A 25,594-nucleotide genomic window follows, 5' to 3' on the forward strand; every position below is an offset into this window, starting at 1 on the left:
AAATATTTCAAGATCCAAAGAACTAGTTAGAAATATCACAACTGTGACACTGTTCATACATCATACCAAGAGGTCACACTTGGAATGAAATAGCTAATGTCAAGCTTTCTAAGGATCAAGGTCTACATGTCCTGAGATAAAGCACCCCAAGCCCACAGCCAATTATAACTAATTGGCCTTTGCATGGCTTTCAGTTCTTGAGGGGGAACATCTCACCACCATTCTCCAAAATCCCTGCAACAAACTGGAACTCTCATTGGTCACGTAGCAAGCTAACAGCTAAAATTATTTTTTGGCTGCAGTTTAGTAAGAACTGGTATTTTAATGTGAACACTTACATATTAAAACCACTAATAACAGCATACTCTTCTGCAGTCCATCCAAAAACATCTTGAGAAAAGATGTCAGCACCTTGTTGAAGAAGAAATCTGATGACATTTATTGATTCATACTTGAGAGCAAGCATGAGGGCTGTTCTAAAACAACAGAGAGATAACTTCAGCCTCAGGAAGCTGAGTTGACTTACTTAAACAGTTAATTTGATATGCTTTACCAAGTGAACACCTTGCCCTTTCATGAAGAACTGACCATTTACAGGCTCAAGTGTTCATCTTTACAAATTACCTCCAAGGCTAAAATGAAGGGACGGAAAAGAAGCCTCCCGTCCCACTGGGATGCCAGGTGGCAGCACTTACTATTTCAAAAGTCCCTGATGGGGACTTCCCTGGTGGGCCAGTGGATAAGACTTCAGGTTCCCAATGTGGGGAGCCTAGGTTCCATCCCTGGTGAGGGAACTTGATCCCATATGCTGTAACTAAGAGTTCCCACAACTAGGACCCCACGTAGCAAAATAAATAAATGTTTTTTAAAAATAATAATAAAGTCCTTGATGGACAAGAAACGATGCTGAGGTCACTTATCTGAGGCAGATGATGATTTAAGGGATAAATTCTCTATCTCCTCTTTAGTCTGATATATTCAGCTTCAAAGTCAGCTAGAGGTTGGGTTAAGGAAAGGCTACTTGCAGGTTTAAATAAAAAATATTGATAGTACTGGGAATAAAAATAGTCATGGTTGGCAGTTAATGATGTGGACAAGCATGTGCTAGGCACTAAAAATGAAATACTATATATCAAATCTTTCTTACACACAGGCATCAGAAAACTTATTTGCTGATGATAACCCTAATCAGTAGGAAACCTAGGAATTGAACCTAGCCTGAAACTAAAGCCCATCATTTTTATCTGTATCATCCACCTCTGACTTGTCTTTATAAAGGAACTGTTTATCCGATCAAAGCTATCTTTCTTGCTTCTACCTGCATTAAAAATGAAAATATCAAAATGTACTAAAATGAAAAAGGATAAAAACTGATGAGCACACAGGATATGGTGACCGTGAGTAATAATCACCTTTTTGTGGCTGTTGTTATTTAGTCGCTATGTTGTATCTGACTCTTTTGCAACCTAGTAACATCAGCATTCTTCAAACAAAGTAATTTAAAACAAAGAGTTATCCAAAAGACAAAATCAAGTCTTTTAGGTTTACTATGCATCTTATAAAAATATATACATACAAAGTAGAGGTTAAAGAATTCTTTTAAAAGAATTAAGAAACACAATACTGTCATGAGGTAAACTAAAAAGCAGAATCCATATTTCACAAAGTTAATAAAACTAATTTGAAATCCCTCAGCTATTACAAGATCAACAAATCAAACAAAAAGAGGTTGCATGTGTGAGGGAGGAGCTAAGATGGCGGAGGAGTAGGACGGGAGAACACTTTCTCCCCCACAAATTCATCAAAAAAACATTCAAACGCCGAGTAAATTCCACAAAACAACTTCTGAAAGCCGGCAGAGGACATCAGGCACCCAGAAAAGCAACCCAGGTCTTCAAAAGGAGAGAGAAGAAATACAGCTCCACTCACCAGAACACCGACACAAGCTTCCCTAACCAAGAAACCTTGACAAGCCACCTGTACAAACCCACACACAGTGAGGAAATGCCACAATAAAGAGAACTCCACAAACTGCCAGAATACAGAAAGGACACCCCAAACTCAGCAATTTAAACAAGATGAAGAGACAGAGGAATACCCAGCAGATAAAGGAACAGGATAAAAGCCCACCAAACCAAACTAAAGAGGAAGAGATAGGGAATCTACCTGATAAAGAATTCCAAATAATGATAGTGAAATTGATCCAAAATCTTGAAATCAAAATGGAATCACAGATAAATAGCTTGGAGACTAAGATCGAGAAGATGCAAGAAAGGTTTAACAAGGACCTAGAAGAAATAAAAGAGAGTCAATATAAAATGAATAATGCAATAAATGAAATTAAAAACACTCTGGAGGCAACAAATAGTAGAATAACAGAGGCAGAAGATAGGATTAGTGAATTAGAAGATAGAATGGTAGAAATAAATGAATCAGAGAGGAAAAAAGAAAAATGAATTAAAAGAAATGAGGACAATCTCAGAGACCTCCAGGACAATATTAAATGCTACAATATTCGAATCATAGGGGTCCCAGAAGAAGAAGACAAAAAGAAAGACCATGAGAAAATACTTGAGGAGATAATAGGTGAAAACTTCCCTAAAATGGGGAAGGAAATAATCACCCAAGTCCAAGAAACACAGAGAGTCCCAAACAGGATAAACCCAAGGCGAAACACCCCAAGACACATATTAATCAAATTAACAAAGATCAAACACAAAGAACAAATATTAAAAGCAGCAAGGGGAAAACAACAAATAACACACAAGGGAATTCCCATTAGGATAACAGCTGATCTTTCAATAGAAACTCTTCAAGCCAGGAGGGAATGGCAAGACATACTTAAAGTGATGAAAGAAAATAACCTACAGCCCAGATTATTGTACCCAGCAAGGATCTCATTCAAATATGAAGGAGAAATCAAAAGCTTCTCAGACAAGCAAAAGTTGAGAGAATTCAGCACCACCAAACCAGCTCTCCAACAAATACTAAAGGATATTCTCTAGACAGGAAACACAAAAATGGTGTATAAACTCGAACCCAAAACAATAAAGTAAATGGCAACAGGATCATACTTATCAGTAATTACCTTAAATGTAAATGGGTTGAATGCCCCAACCAAAAGACAAAGACTGGCTGAATGGATACAAAAACAAGACCCCTACATATGTTGTCTACAAGAGACCCACCTCAAAACAGGGGACACATACAGACTGAAAGTGAAGGGCTGGAAAAAGATTTTCCATGCAAATAGGGACCAAAAGAAAGCAGGAGTAGCAATACTTATATCAGATAAAATTGACTTTAAAACAAAGGCTGTGAAAAGAGACAAAGATGGTCACTACCTAATGATCAAAGGATCAATCCAAGAAGAAGATATAACAATTATAAATATATATGCACCCAACACGGGAGCGCCGCAATATGTAAGACAAATGCTAACAAGTATGAAAGGAGAAATTAACAATAACACAATAATAGTGGGAGACTTTAATACCCCACTCACACCTATGGATAGATCAACTAAACAGAAAATTAACAAGGAAACACAAACGTTAAACGATACAATAGACCAGTTAGACCTAATTGATATCTATAGGACATTTCATCCCAAAACAATGAATTACACCTTTTTCTCAAGCGCACATGGAACCTCTCCAAGATAGATCACATCCTGGGCCATAAATCTAGCCTTGGTAAATTCAAAAAAATAGAAATCATTCCAAGCATCTTTTCTGACCACAATGCAGTAAGATTAGATCTCAATTACAGGAGAAAAACTAATAAAAATTCCAACATATGGAGGCTGAACAACACCCTGCTGAATAACCAACAAATCACAGAAGAAATCAAAAAAGAAATCAAAATTTAAATAGAAACTAATGAAAATGAAAACACAACAACTCAAAACCTGTGGGACACTTTAAAAGCAGTCCTAAGGGGAAAATTCATAGCAATACAGGCATTCCTAAAGAAACAAGAAAAAAGTCAAATAAATAACCTAACCCTACACCTAAAGCAACTAGAAAAGGAAGAAATGAAGAACCCCAGGGTTAGTAGAAGGAAAGAAATCTTAAAAATTAGGGCAGAAATAAATGCAAAAGAAACAAAAGAGACCATAGCAAAAATCAACAAAGCCAAAAGCTGGTTCTTTGAAAGGATAAATAAAATTGACAAACCATTAGCCAGACTCATCAAGAAACAAAGGGAAAAAAATCAAATCAATAAAATTAGAAATGAAAATGGAGAGATCACAACAGACAACACAGAAATACAAAGGATCATAAGAGACTACTATCAACAATTATATGCCAATAAAATGGACAACGTGGAAGAAATGGACAAATTCTTAGAAAAGTACAACTTTCCAAAACTTGACCAGGAAGAAATAGAAAATCTTAACAGACCCATCACAAGCACGGAAATTGAAACTGTAATCAAAAATCTTCCAGCAAACAAAAGCCCAGGTCCAGATGGCTTCACAGCTGAATTCTACCAAAAATTTAGAGAAGAGCTAACACCTATCCTGCTCAAACTCTTCCAGAAAATTGCAGAGGAAGGTAAACTTCCAAACTCATTCTATGAGGCCACCATCACCCTAATACCAAAACCTGACAAAGATCCCACAAAAAAAGAAAACTACAGGCCAATATCACTGAAGAACATAGATGCAAAAATCCTTAACAAAATTCTAGCAATCAGAATCCAACAACACATTAAAAAGATCATACACCATGACCAAGTGGGCTTTATCCCAGGGATGCAAGGATTCTTCAATATCCGCAAATCAATCAATGTTATACACCACATTAACAAATTGAAAAACAAGAACCATATGATTATCTCAATAGATGCAGAGAAAGCCTTTGACAAAATTCAACATCCATTTATGATAAGAACTCTCCAGAAAGCAGGAATAGAAGGAACATACCTCAACATAATAAAAGCTATATATGACAAACCCATAGCAAACATTATCCTCAATGGTAAAAAATTGAAAGCATTTCCTCTAAAGTCAGGAACAAGACAAGGGTGCCCACTTTCACCATTACTATTCAACATAGTTTTGGAAGTTTTGGCCACAGCAATCAAAGCAGAAAAAGAAATAAAAGGAATCCAAATTGGAAAAGAAGAAGTAAAACTCTCACTGTTTGCAGATGACATGATCCTTTACATAGAAAACCCTAAAGACACCACCAGAAAATTACTAGAACTAATGAATGATTATAGTAAAGTCGCAGGATATAAAATCAACACACAAAAATCCCTTGCATTCCTATACACTAATAATGAGAAAACTGAAAGAGAAATTAAGGAAACAATTCCATTCACCATTGCAACAGAAAGAATAAAATACTTAGGAATATATCTACCTAAAGAAACTAAAGACCTATATATAGAAAACTATAAAACACTGGTGAAAGAAATCAAAGAGGACACTAATAGATGGAGAAATATACCATGTTCAGGGATTGGAAGAATCAATATAGTGAAAATGAGTATACTACCCAAAGCAATTTATAGATTCAATGCAATCCCTATCAAGCTACCAACGGTATTCTTCACAGAGCTAGAACAAATAATTTCACAATTTGTATGGAAATACAAAAAACCCCGAATAGCCAAAGCTATCTTGAGAAAGAAGAATGGAACTGGAGGAATCAACCTACCTGACTTCAGGCTCTATTACAAAGCCACAGTTATCAAGACAGTATGGTACTGGCACAAAGACAGAAATATTGATCAATGGAACAAACTAGAAAGCCCAGAGATAAATCCACGCACCTATGGACACCTTATCTTTGACAAAGGAGGCAAGAATATACAATGGACAAAAGACAGTCTCTTTAACAAGTGGTGCTGGGAAAACTGGTCAACCACTTGTAAAAGAATGAAACTAGAACACTTTCTAACACCTTACACAAAAATAAACTCAAAATGGATTACAGATCTAAACGTAAGACCAGAAACTATAAAACTCCTAGAGGAGAACATAGGCAAAACACTCTCCAACATACATCACAGCAGGATCCCCTATGACCCACCTCCCAGAATATTGGAAAGAAAAGCAAAAATAAACAAATGGGACCTAATTAAACTTAAAAGCTTCTGCACAACAAAGGAAACTATTAGCAAGGTGAAAAGGCAGCCTTCAGAATGGGAGCAAATAATAGCAAATGAAGCAACGAACAAACAACTCATCTCACAAATATACAAGCAACTCCTACAGCTCAACTCCAGAAAAATAAATGACCCAATCAAAAAATGGGCCAAAGAACTAAATAGACATTTCTCCAAAGAAGACATACAGATGGCTAACAAACACATGAAAAGATGCTCAACATCACTCATTATCAAAGAAATGCAAGTCAAAACCACTATAAGGTACCATCTCACGCCAGTCAGAATGGCTGCGATCCAAAAGTCTACAAGTAATAAATGCTGGAGAGGGTGTGGAGAAAAGGGAACTCTTTTACACTGTTGGTGGGAATGCAAACTAGTACAGCCACTATGGAGAACAGTGTGGAGATTCCTTAAAAAACTGGAAATAGAACTGCCTTATGATCCAGCAATCCCACTGCTGGGCATACACACTGAGGAAACCAGAAGGGAAAGAGACACGTGTACCCCAATGTTCATTGCAGCACTGTTTATAATAGCCAGGACATGGAAGCAACCTAGATGCCCATCAGCAGATGAATGGATAAGAAAGCTGTGGTACATATACACAATGGAGTATTACTCAGCCATTAAAAAGAATACATTTGAATCAGTTCTAATGAGATGGATGAAACTGGAACCTATTATACAGAGTGAAGTAAGCCAGAAAGAAAAACACCAATACAGTATACTAACACATATATATGGAATTTAGAAAGATGGTAACAATAACCTTGTGTACGAGACTGCAAAAGAGACACTGATGTATAGATCAGTCTTATGGACTCTGTGGGAGAGGGAGAGGGTGGGGAGAATTGGGAGAATAGCATTGAAACATGTATAATATCATGTATGAAACGAGATGCCATTCCAGGTTCCATGCACGGTACTGGATGCTTGGGGCTGGTACACTGGGATGACCCAGAGGGAGGGTAGTGGAGGGAGGAGGGTTCAGGATGGGGAACGTGGGTATACCTGTGGCGGATTCATTTCGATATTTGGCAAAACTAATACAATGTTGTAAAGTTTAAAAATAAAATAAAATTTTTAAAAAATGTTTAAAAAAAGAGGTTGCATGTGACATCGGTCAATATTATAAAGGAATATGAATCCTCCTGTACATTCCTGCTATATATTGTTCATGATTCCCAGTCAGAACCATTGATTTTCTACATAAGTGATGATGTGTTGATCACAAATGAATCCTCTTATTCATTTAATCTTGATATTAGCATCCTAGAACAGCACTAAGGATTTTAAAAAGAAAAAGAACAATGGTACCTTTTCTTCTTATCAACCGCATGTATATTTGCTTCTTTCTTTACTAAAAACTCCACCATTTGCCCTCTCCTTTCATGTATCGCAAGTAACAGTGGTGTCAGGTCATCCTGTAAAACAGGGAAAACCATTTCTAATGTACACAGTTAACCTATTTCTTTTGTGTGCGTGTGTCATTTTTTTTTCTTTTTTTAAAACATAAATTTATTTATCTTAATTGGAGGTTACTTTCTAAACTGAAATTAAAGTCATGCAAAAGATTCTCTGAACTTAAAAATAAAAGAAAATAAATGAAAGACAGCCCCCTCCTCATTGCCCAGTTCACCTTCTTTCTCTTTAATATGCTCCTCCTCTGGGCCTTCCCTGGTGGTCCTGTGGCTAAATGTCAAGCTCCCAATGCAGGGGGTGCAGGTATCATTTAGCTACTGTATCAACTGCATATTTTAGGGACAATGCTGAGGCAGAAATATAGAATACTATCTGTAGCATGCATAACTTATCCAACGATGACCATGAGTAAACTCAAAAGGTTTACAGACATTCCAGTGGGAATATTCTTCTCTACATGAACATTCAAAGAGAGAAACTTTTTTTTTTTTCTTTTTCAAAAAGTCAACTGTGGGAACCCTGTTTTACTGCGTTCTCAGAAATGTCTCCTGGAATTTAATCTTACTCATTCTTTCTTCCTTGCTTGCTCTTTCCACTGCCATTCCTTAAGTTAGACATTCTGGCTGAGAGGTCAGCATTAGCTAGATGCTAACTGCATGCAGAATGAGTGCCCTCCCCAGCTTATCTTCAAAGACCCTTCTTGATGACTCTCATGTGATTACCTCCAGACCACCAGGAGGAAGCTTCCAAAATCCTAGAGTTCTGGTGTCTGCCTTGCTTTACTGCTCTTAGTTAAAGATTGGAACGTAAAATTACCAATAAATACATGCTCAACATTTTCTCGTGGAGTTGCTCTTCCACCAGCTCCCCCTGTGCTGTCTCTTATAATCTTGTGTGTTTGTGAGAGTTATTCAGTGCGAAACTGCCACAACAAACTTAAAAATTCTAATTTGAAAAATTCAATCCCATTCTTAAGAGTTTTTTTAAATATGAAATCAATTATAGATTAATTAGACTGTCTTTAAAAACCTTCAAATATTTATCAAAATAAACTATCAATCAAAAATTGTAAACTCAAATGCTTATGGATGGAAAGCTGATGACCTGAGTAAGTGAAAAAGCCAGGTGAGACCAGTAACCCCAAAAACACATGTCCCAAACAGAAGGGGTGGCCTCTGCACACAGACCAAGAAGTAGGATGGGCTCAAGGGGGTCCATATTTGGTCCTTGGAGAAGCCTGAACTTCTGCATGAGCCTCCTAAATTTGAAATGTTAACTCAATGTGTGGAGGTAAACTAAACATATCCAAGGACCATGTTTGGTTTATGGCCAACCTTTGGTTTTATGTTTGCTGTTTCCAAACAGGTGTGTATAAAGCAAATATTTGTATGTGAAACCTTTCCTTTCTTTAGTATCATATGTTTCACAGAAAACGTGGGTCCCAATATGTAATAAATACAGCTATTAAGACTCATAATTCAATTAAACATAAATTATATTAAAAAGACTCATAATTCACAGTCAAGAATGTTTCCACTGCCTGTTGAAACTACAGTCTATCTCTAGAATTCTTCTAGATTGTTAATAAAATGGATCATAAGTTTCCAAGCCTGCTGAAAATAAATGCTTAAAACAATTCCCCTCTGTGCTGTTACTAACTTCACGGGTTTTAAAGCTCTCATCTGCTTATGCCAGGGATCAGCAATTCTAACAGACACACTGCAAGAGTCTGTCCTGAAGCTGACACCAAAAAAGGCTCATGAGTTACTATTACTGCAGTCAGGAAAACCCTGTTGGTAACAAACATCTGTTGACCTAATGACCTGGATGATAAGCGAAGGTGCAAAATCCTTAAAGGTCAGACTCTACAGACAAAGTGACTTCGCCATGAGCAAATCGCTAAAGACTCTCAGAGTGTCACTGAATGATGAGTGGTTGGAAGGAAAAGGAGTTATCGTTCAAGCCCATAGATACTGCCAAAGATACACTTTTTAATGTCTCAAACACAGGGGCAAAGAAAAAGTCAGGCTAATATTGTTGGAAAGGAGGGAGCTGATGGAAGTAGCTAGCACTGATCAAACTCCAATGCTTCAGGAGACTACTTTCTTTTGTGAAGGGTGCATTTAGAAATTACATGTACAATACATGTACATGTAGGAGGGAGGGAGCTAAGATGGCGGAGGAGTAGGACGGGGAGAACACTTTCTCCCCCACAAATTTATCAAAAGAACATTTAAACGCCGAGTAAATTCCACAAAACAACTTCTGAATGCTGGCAGAGGACATCAGGCACCCAGAAAAGCAACCCAAGTCTTCGAAAGGAGGTAGGAAAAAATATAAAAGACAAAAAAAGACACAAAAGAGAGAGGGACAGAATTCTATCCCGGGAAGGGAGTCTTAAAAAGAGAGAAGTTTCCAAACACCAGGAAATCTCCTCACTGCCGAATCTGTGCCAAGCCTTGGAAGCACAGAGGGCAACATAACATGGAGGAAAAATAAATAATTAAAGCCTGCAGATTGCGAGCCCTATGGTAACTCCCCCAGCAGAGAAGCAGCGCAGATGTCTGCACATGCCACTAGCAAGCAGGGGCTGGGCAGGGAGGCATGGCACAGGCTGCATCGCTTAGACTAAGGATCTGGCCTGAATACCCCAAGCACTATCTAAGCAGAATAATTTGGGCTAGCAAACCAGACTGTGGGATATCTACCACGTGAAAAGCCAGCCCTAACCTAAGACACCGCCAGGCCCATGCACAGAACAAAGGACTGAACAGAGATAGCCGGCTGCAGACCATCCCCCTCTGGTGACAAGCAGCCAGAGCCAGAAGGGGGCAATCGCAGCCCCAGAGAGACATTATCTATAAAACTGTAAACAGGCTTTTTTGCTAACTAAAACTTCTTGGGGGTCTGGACGGTCAACATCCGCCTGAGAAGGTGCACTGGTTGTACACCTAGATAACCAAGCAGCGGGGAGGCGATAAGTTGCAGCAATCGCGCTCGCCAAACACCTCATCACCTGAGCTGCTCGGACCTGGGAAGGGCACAAAACGCAGGCCCAACTGAGTCTGCGCCTCTGAGGACTACCGGAGTGCCTGAACCTGAGCGGCTTGGACCCGGGAGGTGCAAGCAGCCCAGGGCCGGCCGTGGATGGTTCCCAGCAGAGCAACCTAGACCCTGAGCAGTGTGGGCAGGGAGGCTACACGCGCCGTGAGTGGGGGCAGACCCAGTGTGGCTGAGGCACTGCGAGCACACTCTAGTGTTATTTGTTTGCAGGATCCCACCCCCACCCCCCGCCACCCCACAGCATGACTGAACAAGTGAACCTAAAAAAAAAAAAAGTGTCCACCACTGTCCCCTTTGTGTCAGGGCAGAAACCAGACACTGAAGAGACCAGCAAACAGAAGAAGCAATAACAGAGGGAACCGCCTTGGAAGCTACAGGCAATAGATTAAACCCTGTGGTTAGTACTGACTACATAGGAAGGGGCCTATAGATCTTGAAAAATATAAGTCAGACCAAGGAACTAGCCAAAAATGAACTGACCCCACAATACTCACAGCAATACCAGAGAAAGTCCTAGATATATTTTTAGTATTTTTACGATCATTCTTTCTTTTTTTTTTTTAATTTAAAAAAATTTAAGTCCTCTATTATTCCTTTAATTTTCACTTTTATAATCTACTATTACTTTGCAAAAAAAAAAAAAAAAAAAGACCATTTTTTAAAGCAAACTTCATATATATATATATATATTTTATAATTTTGTGATCTTGTTTTGTTTTTGTTTTTTCTTCTACTTTTATATAACATTTTATATCTGAAATTCCAAAATCTACTCTAGATTTTTAATTTATGCTTTTTGGTATTTGTTATCAATTTTGTACCTATATTTTCTTTATAATTTTTTGAGACTTTGTTTTTGTTTGTTTGTTTTTTTCTCTCTTTCTTTTTCTTCTTCTTTTTTTTTTAACATTGTATTTTTGAAATTCAAGCTCTACTCTAGATGTTTAACTTTTGCTTTTTGGTATTTGTTATCAGTTTTGTACCTATATTTTCTTTATAATTTTTGCGACTTTGTTTGGCTTTCTTTGTTTGTTTGTTTGTTTCTCTCTTTCTTTTCCTTCTTCTTCTTTCTTTTTTTTTATTATTAGACATTTGAGTGTGTACCTCTCTGGGGGTATAAAGCAATATTACATTGAAGTTTTTTTTTTTATTTAATTTTATTTTTTTAATTTTTTTTAAATTTTATTTTATTTTTAAACTTTACAAAATTGTATTAGTTTTGCCAAATATCGAAATGAATCCGCCACAGGTATACCTGCGCTTCCATCCTGAACCCTCCTCCCCTCCTCCCCCCCCACCCTCCCTCCAGGTCGTCCCAGTGCACCAGCCCCAAGCATCCAGTACTGTGCATCGAACCTGGACTGGCGACTCATTTCATACATGATATTATACATATTTCAATGCTATTCTGCCAAATCTTCCCACCCTCTCCCTCTCCCACAGAGTCCATAAGACTGATCTATACATCAGTGTCTCTTTTGCAGTCTCGTACACAGGGTTATTGTTACCATCTTTCTAAATTCCATATATATGTGTTAGTATACTGTATTGGTGTTTTTCTTTCTGGCTTTCTTCACTCTGTATAATAGGCTCCAGTTTCATCCACTTCATTAGAACTGATTCAAATGTATTCTTTTTAATGGCTGAGTAATACTCCATTGTGTATATGTACCACAGCTTTTTTATCCATTCATCTGCTGATGGGCATCTAGGTTGCTTCCATGTCCTGGCTATTATAAACAGTGCTGCGATGAACATTGGGGTACACGTGTCTCTTTAACATTGTATTTTTGAAATTTCAAACTCTATTCTAGATTTTTAATTTTTGCTTTTATGTATTTGTTACCAATTTTGTACCTTTAAGAACCCAATCTTCAATACCCATTTTTCACTAGGGAGTGAGATTACTGGCTTGACTGCTCTCTCTCCCTTTGGACTCTCCTTTTTCTCCACCAGGTCGCCTATGTCTCCTCCCTAACCCCTCTCGACTCTACCCAACTCTGTGAATTTCTGTGTGTTCACTTAGGGAACTGATTACTGGCTGGATCTGTCTCCCTCCTTTTCATTCCCCACTTTTATCCTCCTGGCCACCTCTGTCTCCTTCCTCCTTTTTCTCTTCTCTGTATAACTCTGTGAACATCTCTGAGCAGTCCAATTGTGGAGTGCACATAAGGAAGTGATTACTGGCTAGCCCACTCTCTCCTCTATTGATTCCACCTCGTCTCATTCGGGTCACCTCTAACTCCCTCCTCCCTCTTCTCTTCTCCATGTAAGGCTGTGAACCTCTCTGAGTGACCTTCAGGGTGGAGAAATGTTTCATCTTTAATGTAGATGTTTTATCAATGGTGCTGTATAGAAGGAGAAGTTTTGAAACTACTGTAAAAATAAGACCAATAACTGGAAGCAGGAGGCTTAAGTCCAAACCCTGACTCCAGGGAACTCCTGACTCCAGGGATCATAAATTGACAGGAGCTCATCAAATGGCTCCATACATACACTGAAACCAAGCACCACACAAGGGCCAACAAGTTCCAGGGCAAGACATACCAAGCAAATTCTCCAGCAACACAGGAACACAGCCCTGAGCTCCAAGACACAGGCTGCCCAAAGTCACCCCAAAACCATAGACATCTCATAACTAATTAGTGGACACTTCATTGTACTCCAGAGAGAAGAAATCCAGCTCCACCCACCAGAACACTGACACAAGCTTCCCTAACCAAGAAACCTTGACAAGCCACCTGTACAAACCCACACACAGTGAGGAAATGCCACAATAAAGAGAACTCCACAAACTGCCAGAATACAGAAAGGACACCCCAAACTCAGCAATTTAAACAAGATGAAGAGACAGAGGAATACCCAGCAGATAAAGGAACAGGATAAATGCCCACCAAACCAAACAAAAGAAGAAGAGATAGGGAATCTACCTGATAAAGAATTCCGAATAATGATAGTGAAATTGATCCAAAATCTTGAAATCAAAATGAAATCACAGATAAATAGCCTGGAGACAAGGATTGAGAAGATGCAAGAAAGGTTTAACAAGGACCTCGAAGAAATAAAAAAGAGTCAGTATACAATGAATAATGCAAAAAAATGAAATCAAAAACACTCTGGAGGCAAGAAATAGTAGAATAACAGAGGCAGAAGATAGGATTAGTGAATTAGAAGATAGAATGGTAGAAATAAATGAAGGAGAGAGGAAAAAAGAAAAACGAATTAAAAGAAATGAGGACAATCTCAGAGACCTCCAGGACAATATTAAATGCTACAACATTTGAATCATAGGGGTCCCAGAAGAAGAAGACAAAAAGAAAGACCATGAGAAAATACTTGAGGAGATAATAGTTGAAAACCTCCCTAAAATGGGGAAGGAAATAATCACTCAAGTCCAAGAAACACAGAGAGTCCCAAACAGGATAAACCCAAGGCGAAACACCCCAAGACACATATTAATCAAATTAACAAAGATCAAACACAAAGAACAAATATTAAAAGCAGCAAGGGGAAAACAACAAATAACACACAAGGGAATTCCCATAAGGATAACAGCTGATCTTTCAACAGAAATTCTTCAAGCCAGGAGGGAATGGCAGGACATACTTAAGTGATGAAAGAAATAACTTACAGCCCAGATCTCATTCAAATATGAAGGAGAAATCAAAAGCTTTACAGACAAGCAAAAGCTGTGAGAATTCAGCACCACCAAACCAGCTCTCCAACAAATACTAAAGGATATTCTCTAGACAGGAAACACAAAAACGGTGTATAAATTCAAACCAAAAACAATAAAGTAAATGGCAACGGGATCATACTTATCAGTAATTACCTTAAATGTAAATGGGTTGAATGCCCCAACCAAAAGACAAAGACTGGCTGAATGGATACAAAAACAAGACCCCTACATATGTTGTCTACAAGAGACCCACCTCAAAACAGGGGACACATACAGACTGAAAGTGAAGGGCTGGAAAAAGATTTTCCATGCAAATAGGGACCAAAAGAAAGCAGGAGTAGCAATACTCATATCAGATAAAATAGACTTTAAAACAAAGGCTGTGAAAAGAGACAAAGTCGGTCACTACATAATGATCAAAGGATCAATTCAAGAAGAAGATATAACAATTATAAATATATATGCACCCAATATGGGAGCACCACAATATGTAAGACAAATGCTAACAAGTATGAAAGGAGAAATTGACAATAACACAATAATAGTGGGAGACGTTAATACCCCATTCACACCTATGGATAGATCAACTAAACAGAAAATTAACAAGGAAACACAAACTTTAAACGATACAATAGGCCAGTTAGACCTAATTGATATCTATAAGACATTTCATCCCAAAACAATGAATTTCACCTTTTTCTCAAGTGCACATGGAACCTTCTCCAGGATAGATCACATCCTAGGGCATAAATCTAGCCTTGGTAAATTCAAAAAATTTGAAATCATTCCAAGCATCTTTTCTGACCACAATGCAGTAAGATTAGATCTCAATTACAGGAGAAAAACTATTAAAAATTCCAACATATGGAGGCTGAACAACACGCTGCTGAATAACCAACAAATCACAGAAGAAATCAAAAAAGAAATCAAAATTTAAATAGAAACGAATGAACATGAAAACACAACAACCCAAAACCTGTTGGACACTGTAAAAGCAGTCCTAAGGGGAAAGTTCATAGCAACAGAGGCATACCTCAAGAAACAAGAAAAAAGTCAAATAAATAACCTAACTCTACACCTAAAGCAACTAGAAAAGGAAGAAATGAAGAACCCCAGGGTTAGTAAAAGGAAAGAAATCTTAAAAATTAGGGCAGAAATAAATGCAAAAGAAACAAAAGAGACCATAGCAAAAATCAACAAAGCCAAAAGCTGGTTCTTTGAAAGGATAAATAAAATTGACAAACCATTAGCCAGACTCATCAAGAAACAAAGGGAGAAAAATCAAATCAATAAAATTAGAAATGAAAACGGAGAGATCACAACAGACAACAAAGAAATACAAAGGATCATAAGAGACTACTATCAACAATTATATGCCAATAAAATGGACAACGTGGAAGAAATGGACAAATTCTTAGAAAAGTACAACTTTCCAAAACTCGACCAGGAAGAAATAGAAAATCTTAACAGACCCATCGCAAGCACGGAAATTGAAACTGTAATCAAAAATCTTCCAGCAAACAAAAGCCCAGGTCCAGACAGCTTCACAGCTGAATTCTACCAAAAATTGAGAGAAGAGCTAACACCTATCCTACTCAAATTCTTCCAGAAAATTGAAGAGGAAAGTAAACTTCCAAATTCATTCTACGAGGCCACCATCACCCTAATACCAAAACCTGACGAAGAACCCACAAAAAAAGAAAACTACAGGCCAATATCACTGATGGAAATAGATGCAAAAATTCTTAACAAAATTTTAGCAATCAGAATCCAACAACACATTAAAAAGATCATACACCATGACCAAGTGGGCTTTATCCCAGGGATGCAAGGATTCTTCAATATCCACAAATCAATCAATGTAATACACCACATTAACAAATTGAAAAATAAAACCATATGATTATCTCAATAGATGCAGAAGAAAGCCTTTGGCAAAATTCAACATCCATTTATGATAAAAACTCTCCAGAAAGCAGGAATAGAAGGAACATACCTCAACATAATAAAAGCTATATATGACAAACCCATAGCAAACATTATCCTTAGTGGTGAAAAATTGAAAGCATTTCCTCTAAAGTCAGGAATAAGACAAGGGTGTCCACTTTCACCATTACTATTCAACATAGTTCTGGAAGTTTTGACCATAGCAATCAGAGCAGAAAGAGAAATAAAAGGAATCCAAATTGGAAAAGAAGAAGTAAAACTCTCACTGTTTGCAGATGACATGATCCTCTACATAGAAAACCCTAAAGACTCCACCAGAAAATTACTAGAACTAATCAATGATTATAGTAAAGTTGCAGGATATAAAGCCAACACACAGAAATCCTTTGCATTCCTATACACTAATAATGAGAAAACTGAAAGAGAAATTAAGGAAACAATTCCATTCACCATTGCAACGGAAAGAATAAAATACTTAGGAATATATCTACCTAAAGAAACTAAAGACCTATATATAGAAAACTATAAAACACTGGTGAAAGAAATCAAAGAGGACACTAATAGATGGAGAAATATACCATGTTCATGGATTGGAAGAATCAATATAGTGAAAATGAGTGTACTACCCAAAGCAATTTACAGATTCAATGCAATCTCTATCAAGCTACCAATGGTATTCTTCACAGAGCTAGAACAAATAATTTCACAATTTGTATGGAAATACAAAAAACCTCGAATAGCAAAGCTATCTTGAGAAAGAAGAATGGAACTGGAGGAATCAACCTACTGACTTCAAGCTCTACTACAAAGCCACAGTCATCAAGACAGTATGGTACTGGCACAAAGACAGAAATATTGATCAAAGGAACAAACTAGAAAGCCCAGAGATAAATCCATGCACATATGGACACCTTATCTTTGACAAAGGAGGCAAGAATATACAATGGATTAAAGACAATCTCTTTAACAAGTGGTGCTGGGAAAACTGGTCAACCACTTGTAAAAGAATGAAACTAGAGCACTTTCTAACACCATACACAAAAATAAACTCAAAATGGATTAAAGATCTCAACATAAGACCAGAAACTATAAAACTCCTAGAGGAGAACATAGGCAAAACACTCTCCAACATACATCACAGCAGGATCCTCTATGACCCACCTCCCAGAATATTGGAAATAAAAGCAAAAATAAACAAATGGGACCTAATTAACCTTAAAAGCTTCTGCACATCAAAGGAAACTATTAGCAAGGTGAAAAGGCAGCCTTCAGAATGGGAGAAAATAATAGCAAATGAAGCAACCGACAAACAACTAATCTCAAAAATATACAAGCAACTCCTACAGCTCAACTCTAGAAAAATAAATGACCCAATCCAAAAATGGGCCAAAGATCTAAATAGACATTTCTCCAAAGAAGACATACAGATGGCTAACAAACACATGAAAAGATGCTCAACATCACTCATTATCAGAGAAATGCAAATCAAAACCACTATGAGATACCATTTCACACCAGTCAGAATGGCTGCTATCCAAAAGTCTACAAATAATAAATGCTGGAGAGGGTGTGGAGAAAAGGGAACCCTCTTACACTGTTGGTGGGAATGCAAACTAGTACAGCCACTATGGAGAACAGTGTGGAGATTCCTTAAAAAACTGGAAATAGAACTGCCTTATGATCCAGCAATCCCACTGCTGGGCATACACACTGAGGAAACCAGAAGGGAAAGAGACACGTGTACCCCAATGTTCATCGCAGCACTGTTTATAATAGCCAGGACATGGAAACAACCTAGATGTCCATCAGCTGATGAATGGATAAGAAAGCTGTGGTACATATACACAATGGAGTATTACTCAGCCATTGGAGAGAATACATTTGAATCAGCTCTAATGAGGTGGATGAAACTGGAGCCTATTGTGCAGAGTGAAGTAAGCCAGAAGGACAAACACCAATACAGTATACTAACGCATATATATGGAATTTAGAAAGATGGTAACGATAACCCTGTATACGAGACAGCAAAAGAGACACTGATGTATAGAACAGGCTTATGGACTCTGTGGGAGAGGGAGAGGGTGGGAAGATTTGGGAGAATGGCATTGAAACATGTGAAATGTCATGTATGAAACGAGATGCCAGTCCAGGTTCAATGCACGATGCTGGATGCTTGGGGCTGATGCACTGGGACGACCCAGAGGGATGGTATGGGGAGGGAGGAGGGAGGAGGGTTCAGGATGGGGAACACACGTATAATTTTTTTAAATTAAAATTGAAAAAAAAAAATGGTAACAATAACCCTGTGTACGAGACAGCAAAAGAGACACTGATGTATAGAACAGTCTTTTGGACTCTGTGGGAGAGGGTAAGGGTGGGATGATTTGGGAGAATGGCATTGAAATACGTATAATATCATATATGGAATGAGTCACCAGTCCAGGTTCGATGCATGATACTGGATGCTTGGGGCTGGTGCACTGGGACGACCCAGAGGGATGGTATGGGGAGGGAGGAGGGAGAAGTGTTCAGGATGGGGAACACATGTATACCTGTGGCGGATTCATTTCGATATTTGGCAAAACAAATACAATATTATAAAGTTTAAAAATAAAATAAAATTAAAAAAAAAAAGAAATTACATGTATTCACTCCATCGTTATTCATCAAGGATTGGATCAGAATCTCAAGGGAATATTTCTAAATACACACGTCCAAGCGTTCCTCGATTTACTCAGTCAAAATTTACAGGGAACACCCTAGGCTTATACATTTTTAAAATAAGTTTTCCCAAATAATTGTGATTCACCAGCAGAATATAGCTGAGAATTAGTGCAGCAACCACTCGTCTCATCTCTTACTCACACAGCTAATTCCTTCTCTTACATGAAGGTTTGAATAAAAAAGAAAAGTCTAAGAGGCAAGAGTCATCAAAGCTGCAATTTTTTAAGGTTTCCTGGGTAAACAGTGGTAGAACAGGGACTAGTAAACCCAAAAGGCAACCTGATCTCATTATTTATAAACCACTTACTTCCTTCCCATCAAGACATTCTAGATTGGAGAGCAGAGTCTAGACTCTTATCTAAGTGGATGTTTCTGCCAGAATAGGATATTAGCAGGTAGTTATTTGCTCTTCCCTCTTAATTCACACTTAATCACCACCTGTTGACTGTCAGTCTGGTTTCATCAGAGTCTTCTTAAAACTGGCACCTAGGCAAGTTTACAGTTCACTCACAATCTTTTTCAAAATGACAACTATTATCCCTGAAAACTGAAAAGCATATAAGAAATATATAAACTGAAGGGAATAAAAAGCACAAACCAAAATCTCGGGACTTCCGTGGTGGTCCTGTGACTGGGTCTCAGTGCTCCCAGGAAAGAGGGCCTGGGTTCGACCCCTGGTCAGGAAACTATATCCTACATGCTGAAAGGAAGCCCAGATCAGCCAAATAAATAAATATTAAAATAAATAAATCCTCGTCTTGGCATTTCCCAACTGACAAAATTCCAGCTTGACTTGCATTTTTCACTTGCTTGCTCCTTTTCCTTTCCTTTTACCCTCTTAAGACTTGGACAATGAGAGAGAAACTGTGCTTATATAAACCAATTTTCATAAAATGGGAATTTGTGAACAGCAGCAAGATTTCTAATATGTTGTAAAATGCTTTCTTTATGTTTGAATTTTAAGACAAAGTCTACTGAGGCAAATTTTGCTTTACTGTGTTATTTTAGACTGATTACAAAAAAAAAAAAAACTTAAGTGGGGGAAAATATTTGGAAAATGTTTTACCTTTAACAGGACTTCCCTGGTGGCTCAGATGGTAAAGTGTCTGCCTACAATGCGGGAGACCCGGGTTCAGTCCCTGGGTTGGGAAGATCCCCTGGAGAAGGAAATGGCAACCCACTCCAGTATTCTTGCCTGGAAAATCCCATGGATGGAGGAGCCTGGTTGGCTACTGTACATGGGGTTGCAAAGAGTCGGACACGACTGAGCAACTTCACTATTTTACCTTTAACAAGTGCAGTGTTACAACGAGTAACAACCATAAACACATAAAGGAATGCTTTACTCTCTAATCCTTGAGAAATATCATGATTTAAAGTGAAATCGTAGACAATTTGGTTCCTTCAAAATACTTTCACTCAGGGAAGGCTGGAGCTTCCAAAGATGGAAAACTGAGCCCACCTGTGAGAGTGGAGGGAGTTCCTGGCGGGGCTGCAGCTGCAGGACTTCACGTGTGTCCTGGAGAAAGCAGGAGGTGTGGCTTCGCCATCACCAGCTTCACATGCACAGCTGCAACCCCACCAAGGAGCTCCTGGGGCTGAGCGTGGGAGACCCCGAGGTGTACATCGCAAACCAACCAGTCACCAGCACAAGTGAACGCCCTTGCTGGGAGTCAAACATGACCTGACCCTCTTGGCCAGATCTCAGAACCGGGGTCCTGCAGGGCTCAGGGGTCCAGGCCTGCTGCCTCCCAGGCCCATTTGCACTCACCCGGCTCCCCCTCATGGGCATTGGGTCTCCTTCCTCCTCCCACCCACTCCCAGGGGCACCCATTCCCTGAGCCCCTGGAAGCAGCCACTCCTCACATCACTTCATTCCCCCCCAGGCCTTCATCATTTGTGGGCTCTGAGCCTACCACCCACTCCCAGGCACGTTCTGATGAGAAATCTTCCTTCTGGGATAGATGGTTGGCTGGGAGACAGAGCTTTGCCCTCTCTGTGGGCTCCAACATTTTTCCCCACCCCCTGCAGTGGCTTTGGAGTTGTTTCCATGGTAACAGGGCTTGATGGACACTATTCAGTTTACCTATTTACATAGTTAGAAATAAAACACTTCTAGTTTAAAAAAAATGCTTTGCAGAATGCCGAGCGGAGGAGGCAGGAACCCGTAGGCAAGCAGGAGCTGGGTGGGGACCATGGCCGGGATCACCACCATCGAGGCGGTGAAGCGCAAGATCCAAGTTCTGCAGCAGCAGGCCGATGATGCACAGGAGAGGGCCGAGCGCCTCCAGCGGGAAGTGGAGGGAGAAAGACGGGCCCGAGAACAGGCTGAGGCTGAGGTGGCCTCCTTGAACCGTAGGATCCAGCTGGTTGAAGAGGAGCTGGACCGAGCTCAAGAGCGCCTGGCCACTGCCCTGCAAAAGCTGGAGGAAGCTGAGAAAGCTGCTGATGAGAGTGAGAGAGGTATGAAGGTTATTGAAAACCGAGCCTTAAAAGATGAAGAAAAAATGGAACTCCAGGAAATCCAACTCAAAGAAGCTAAGCACATTGCAGAAGAGGCAGACAGGAAGTACGAAGAGGTGGCTCGCAAGTTGGTGATTATTGAGGGAGACTTGGAGCGCACAGAGGAGCGAGCCGAGCTGGCAGAGTCCCGTTGCCGAGAGATGAATGAGCAAATCAAACTGATGGACCAGAACCTGAAGTGTCTGAGTGCTGCTGAAGAAAAGTACTCTCAAAAAGAAGACAAATATGAGGAAGAGATAAAGATTCTTACCGATAAACTCAAGGAGGCAGAGACCCGTGCTGAGTTTGCTGAGAGATCGGTAGCCAAGCTGGAAAAGACAATTGATGATTTGGAAGATAAACTGAAATGCACCAAAGAGGAGCACCTCTGTACACAGAGGATGCTGGACCAGACTCTGCTTGACCTGAATGAGATGTAGAGCACCCCAGCCCCGCCCTGCCGCTGCTCCTCCCTCTCACCCCGACTCCGATGGGGCCAGCCTGCCCGAAGCTGACCTTTATTTAAACTGAGGGCTGATCTTTAACTGGAAGGCTGCTTTCTCCTTTCGCCACCTCTCCCACCCCCCTACTCCTGTGTCCTTTTCGCCAAACTGTCTCTGCCTCTCCCCAGAGATTCCAGTTGGGCTAGAGGCTGAGCACCTTTGGGAACAACGTTTAACGGAATGTGAGCACAATGCAAAGTGTCTTTAAAAGCATGTTGTGATGTACACATTTTGTAATTACCTTTTTTGTTGTTGATGTAACAACCATTTGTAAAAAAACATTCCAGATAATTCCGTAGTTCTGAAGCAGCAGTCTAATCTCTTTCTCACTTTTGGAAGGTAACATTTCAGCTTAATGCATATTGCCTTCTCCAGAGAGAAAGGGAAAAGGTTTGGGCCTCCCTTACTGAGAGCCTAGCAGTCCAGAGAAAGGCTCCATTTGAGGAAACCTCATTGCCCTGTAAAAAGTACCTGCCAAACCAGAAAGATCATTCCAGGAGGAGTTACCAAAAAAAAAAAAAAGTGCTGTTCAGGTTTTCAGCTTTACAGTATCTTTGGACAACCTTTTTTTTTTTTTTTTTTCATCAGAAGCGACCAAACAATTAAGATGGTGAAACCTCTGAGGCCAAATCCTTGTCCTAGCTCTACCCTGTTCCCAACTGCTCACAGAATGGATCATGTGCCTCTTATGTTGAAGTGACCACTTATTTGCTCTCCTGCCTCCTTGAAAGAAAGGAAAGAAAATTATGTTTTGCCACTGATTTAGCCATATGAATCTCATCTCATCATCCTTTTCTGGGTCTGAAGCTGCTGTCTCTAAAAGTGCCATCTCATTGTGCTTTGTATCGGTTAGTGCTGGAGAAATCTTGAAAAGCATATGTACAAAACTTTTAAAATTTTATATTATTTTGGAACTTTGCTTCTTTGGGGTTGAGGCACACTGGTCACCCCTCTGCCTGTAAGAGCTCTCTACAGTCTGTGGGCTAGCAGTGTGCTGATCTTTTAAAGTTTCTTTCCCTACCCAATCCCCCTTTTTTGATGAGGTTTCAGTGAGGTCTGTTAGGTGTGCATCCTGCAGCTTAATTGGCTTAAAATGTTCTCTCCTTTGGTGTCTCTTTGGGGACCAACTGGGAGAAAAAAAAACCCAATAGTGTAACCGTTTTGATACTGAAAATTGATAAATGTCTTTTTGAAATAAAGAACCAATACCTCCAAAAAAAAAAAATGCTTTGCAAATATTTTGTAAATAAAGTTAGTTGAGATATACCTTGTTCCTGGCTTCTATATTGGTGTTGCAGGAAAGCAGCTTTGCTGCAAGTGATATATTCTGGCAAAAGACAGCGTAGTGGAGAGCAGTGTTCCCACAGACGTCCATGACATTTGGGTCAGCACCATGCTCCAGCAGAAGAGTCGCACACTCCTCTTCTTGGCATTCTATGGCCTGTCAGTGTTGCACCAAGAAACAGAGTGTAAATTCTAGGAATTCAAAGTAAACAGTCCACAAGCTTCACCAGTTTGCTACAATTAATGAGATGAATTCACTTTTAGTGTCAGTAGTTAAATCACATCCACCTCGTGTGGACACGGTTCACTGCCCCGTACCTTCATCAGTGCTGTCCTGTTTTCATTGTCACATAGGTTATGCAGGCATTTTCTCTCCAGGAGCAGAGTGACCACTGCTGAATGGCCATTGGCACAGGCCACGTGGAGGGCAGTCTTATGAAAGCAAGAGGAGTTTTCAGGAAACTTTAGTGTTACTGTTTCAAAACAAACAATTGTTCCTGTGATTGAAAACATTCAATAGCATGCTATTCCTATGGCTCTAAAACAAATATTTTGTTTCCTTCTGGAGAAAGAACATTATATATTAGCATTAGCTCTTCTTAACACAATAATGAAAGAACAATTTACTTGAATAGAATGACCATGACCTTGAGATTCAGCTCAACTTGGGTTTGAATTTGACTTTCACTCTGTCACTTAGCTGTCGCTCAGCCTCTCTGTGCCTCTCACAGGACAGCACTGCGATGCTTAAATGAGATTCATGCAAAGAGTTTACAACCATTCCTAGCACAGGTAACAGCTCAGTACCTGTTAGGTAATATAATCATACTTATTACTATTACTACTATTTTACAAGGACAACATCTCAATGAAGTCAAAGGATATCATACCTCCTTTGCAGATACATTTTGAGGATTAGAGACAACACTGTGCTTCAATGATTCTAATACCTTCATTTTCTGACATTTTAACGTCTCTGACATTGGAATGAAATTTGTAATTTACAATATCTGTACAACTATAATTGGTAGCATTTTTGTTTGCTCATTTCTCATTTTTCCTGTTGATCTAATTACCATAAGGTCTTTTTGTCTAAGGTTGCTTCTTTTTAATTAAAATACAGATGATGCACATTACTTATTATTATATGTTACAGGTACACAACATAGTGATTCACAATTTTTATAGGTCATACTCCATTTAAAGTTATTATATGATATTTGCTATATTCCCCATGTTGTACAATACATCCCAGTAGCTGGCAAGATTTTAGTTCCCCCACCAGGTATCGAACTCTGGGCCCACAGCAGTGAGTCTTAACCACTGGATGACCAAGGAACTTCCTAGATTCCCTTGACTTCTGAAAAGGCTGAAAGTCGTCAGAAAATATCAATCCTCAAAAAAATTCTAAATAAAAATTGGAAGTGAGAAATCATTTTTATCCATGCCACATTCCTATTAGTGCCAAAAAGACAAGCCTTGTCTGCTAATCCGACTTGCCTATGGACACCTTGATCTATAGAGAGTTTTAAATTTTTTTATGTTGTTAAAATGTTAAATCAACATCCAGATTTTCTTTTTTTTTTCCTTTTCTTTTTTTTTTTTTTTTTTGATGCCGAAATCCAGGAAACTCCAGAATTCTTACTTTTGAAATCATTCTTAGAAAGGTCTTTGGGGTGGGAGGGAGGCTCACAAAGAAGGGAATATATGTATACTGACAACGGATTTATGATGTTACACAGCAGAAAACAACACAACATTGTAAAGCAATTATTCTCCAATTAAAAAAATTAAGGTTAAGAAACAGTAGAAATAGGAAAAACAGAACGTCTCTGTCAGCAGATAAAATTGTATAAATAGGAATCTGAGTTTTATTCTGGTACTTTTCTCACTGTGCATATTTGAAATGTTTGATCCATACTCTATCTGAAACTTTTTGGTGAAATAAAAATTGAGTTACTTTTCTCTTTTACCAGGTTATTTCTCCACCATCTACACACAGTTTATCATTTCTAATTGAAAAAAGTCATCATTTTCAAGTTCTAAAGTTTTACATACATTTGGGTGTTTGGGCATTCTGTTCCATTCATTTATCTATCTTTTCAGTTGTTAATAAACAAACACTTTATAGGCACTTATAGCACATTTTGACATCTAGAAGGGCAAATCTTCCTCTACTATACAAAACTTTTAATTTCATCACAACAATTAAAGACAGCATATGTAACCCAAAATCTTTAAAACCATGAAATGTTGATTTGCTTTAAATATAGAAAGACCTTACATCCTAAGAAAATGTCTTCCTATTCAAGGACACAGCCAGCTTCCTACTTCAAAGCTGTCTTCT

The 25,594-nt window shown here is 38.9% G+C and overlaps 2 protein-coding genes across 3 annotated transcripts; one reads left to right on the plus strand and one right to left on the minus strand.

The window, feature by feature from the left end:
- Nucleotides 1-338: 338 nt before the first annotated feature.
- Nucleotides 339-25,323, minus strand: LOC138986209 (putative ankyrin repeat domain-containing protein 19; the record flags this gene model as incomplete). The annotated part of the gene is made up of 5 exons (XM_070365005.1): nucleotides 25,306-25,323; nucleotides 23,566-23,679; nucleotides 23,231-23,404; nucleotides 7,441-7,547; nucleotides 339-476 (listed from the first exon to the last, which is right to left on the minus strand). Coding segments are annotated over exons 1-5 (551 nt in total), but the record flags the coding sequence as incomplete, so codon positions are not given.
- LOC102276632 (tropomyosin alpha-3 chain-like) lies at nucleotides 21,105-23,057 on the plus strand. Of its 2 annotated transcripts, XM_070365085.1 has the most exons (2): nucleotides 21,105-21,285; nucleotides 21,420-23,057. In XM_070365085.1, the coding sequence occupies exons 1-2, from the start codon at nucleotides 21,218-21,220 to the stop codon at nucleotides 21,898-21,900; spliced, it is 549 nt and encodes a 182-aa protein (XP_070221186.1). In that variant the 5' UTR covers nucleotides 21,105-21,217; the 3' UTR covers nucleotides 21,901-23,057. The 2 variants fall into 2 exon arrangements, with proteins under 2 accessions (XP_070221186.1, XP_070221185.1); XM_070365084.1 differs by having other exon boundaries at nucleotides 21,105-23,057.
- Nucleotides 25,324-25,594: the final 271 nt, after the last annotated feature.

Source organism: Bos mutus, chromosome 29, assembly GCF_027580195.1.
Source record: "Bos mutus isolate GX-2022 chromosome 29, NWIPB_WYAK_1.1, whole genome shotgun sequence".
In the NCBI taxonomy this organism is placed as follows: Eukaryota; Metazoa; Chordata; class Mammalia; order Artiodactyla; family Bovidae; genus Bos; species Bos mutus.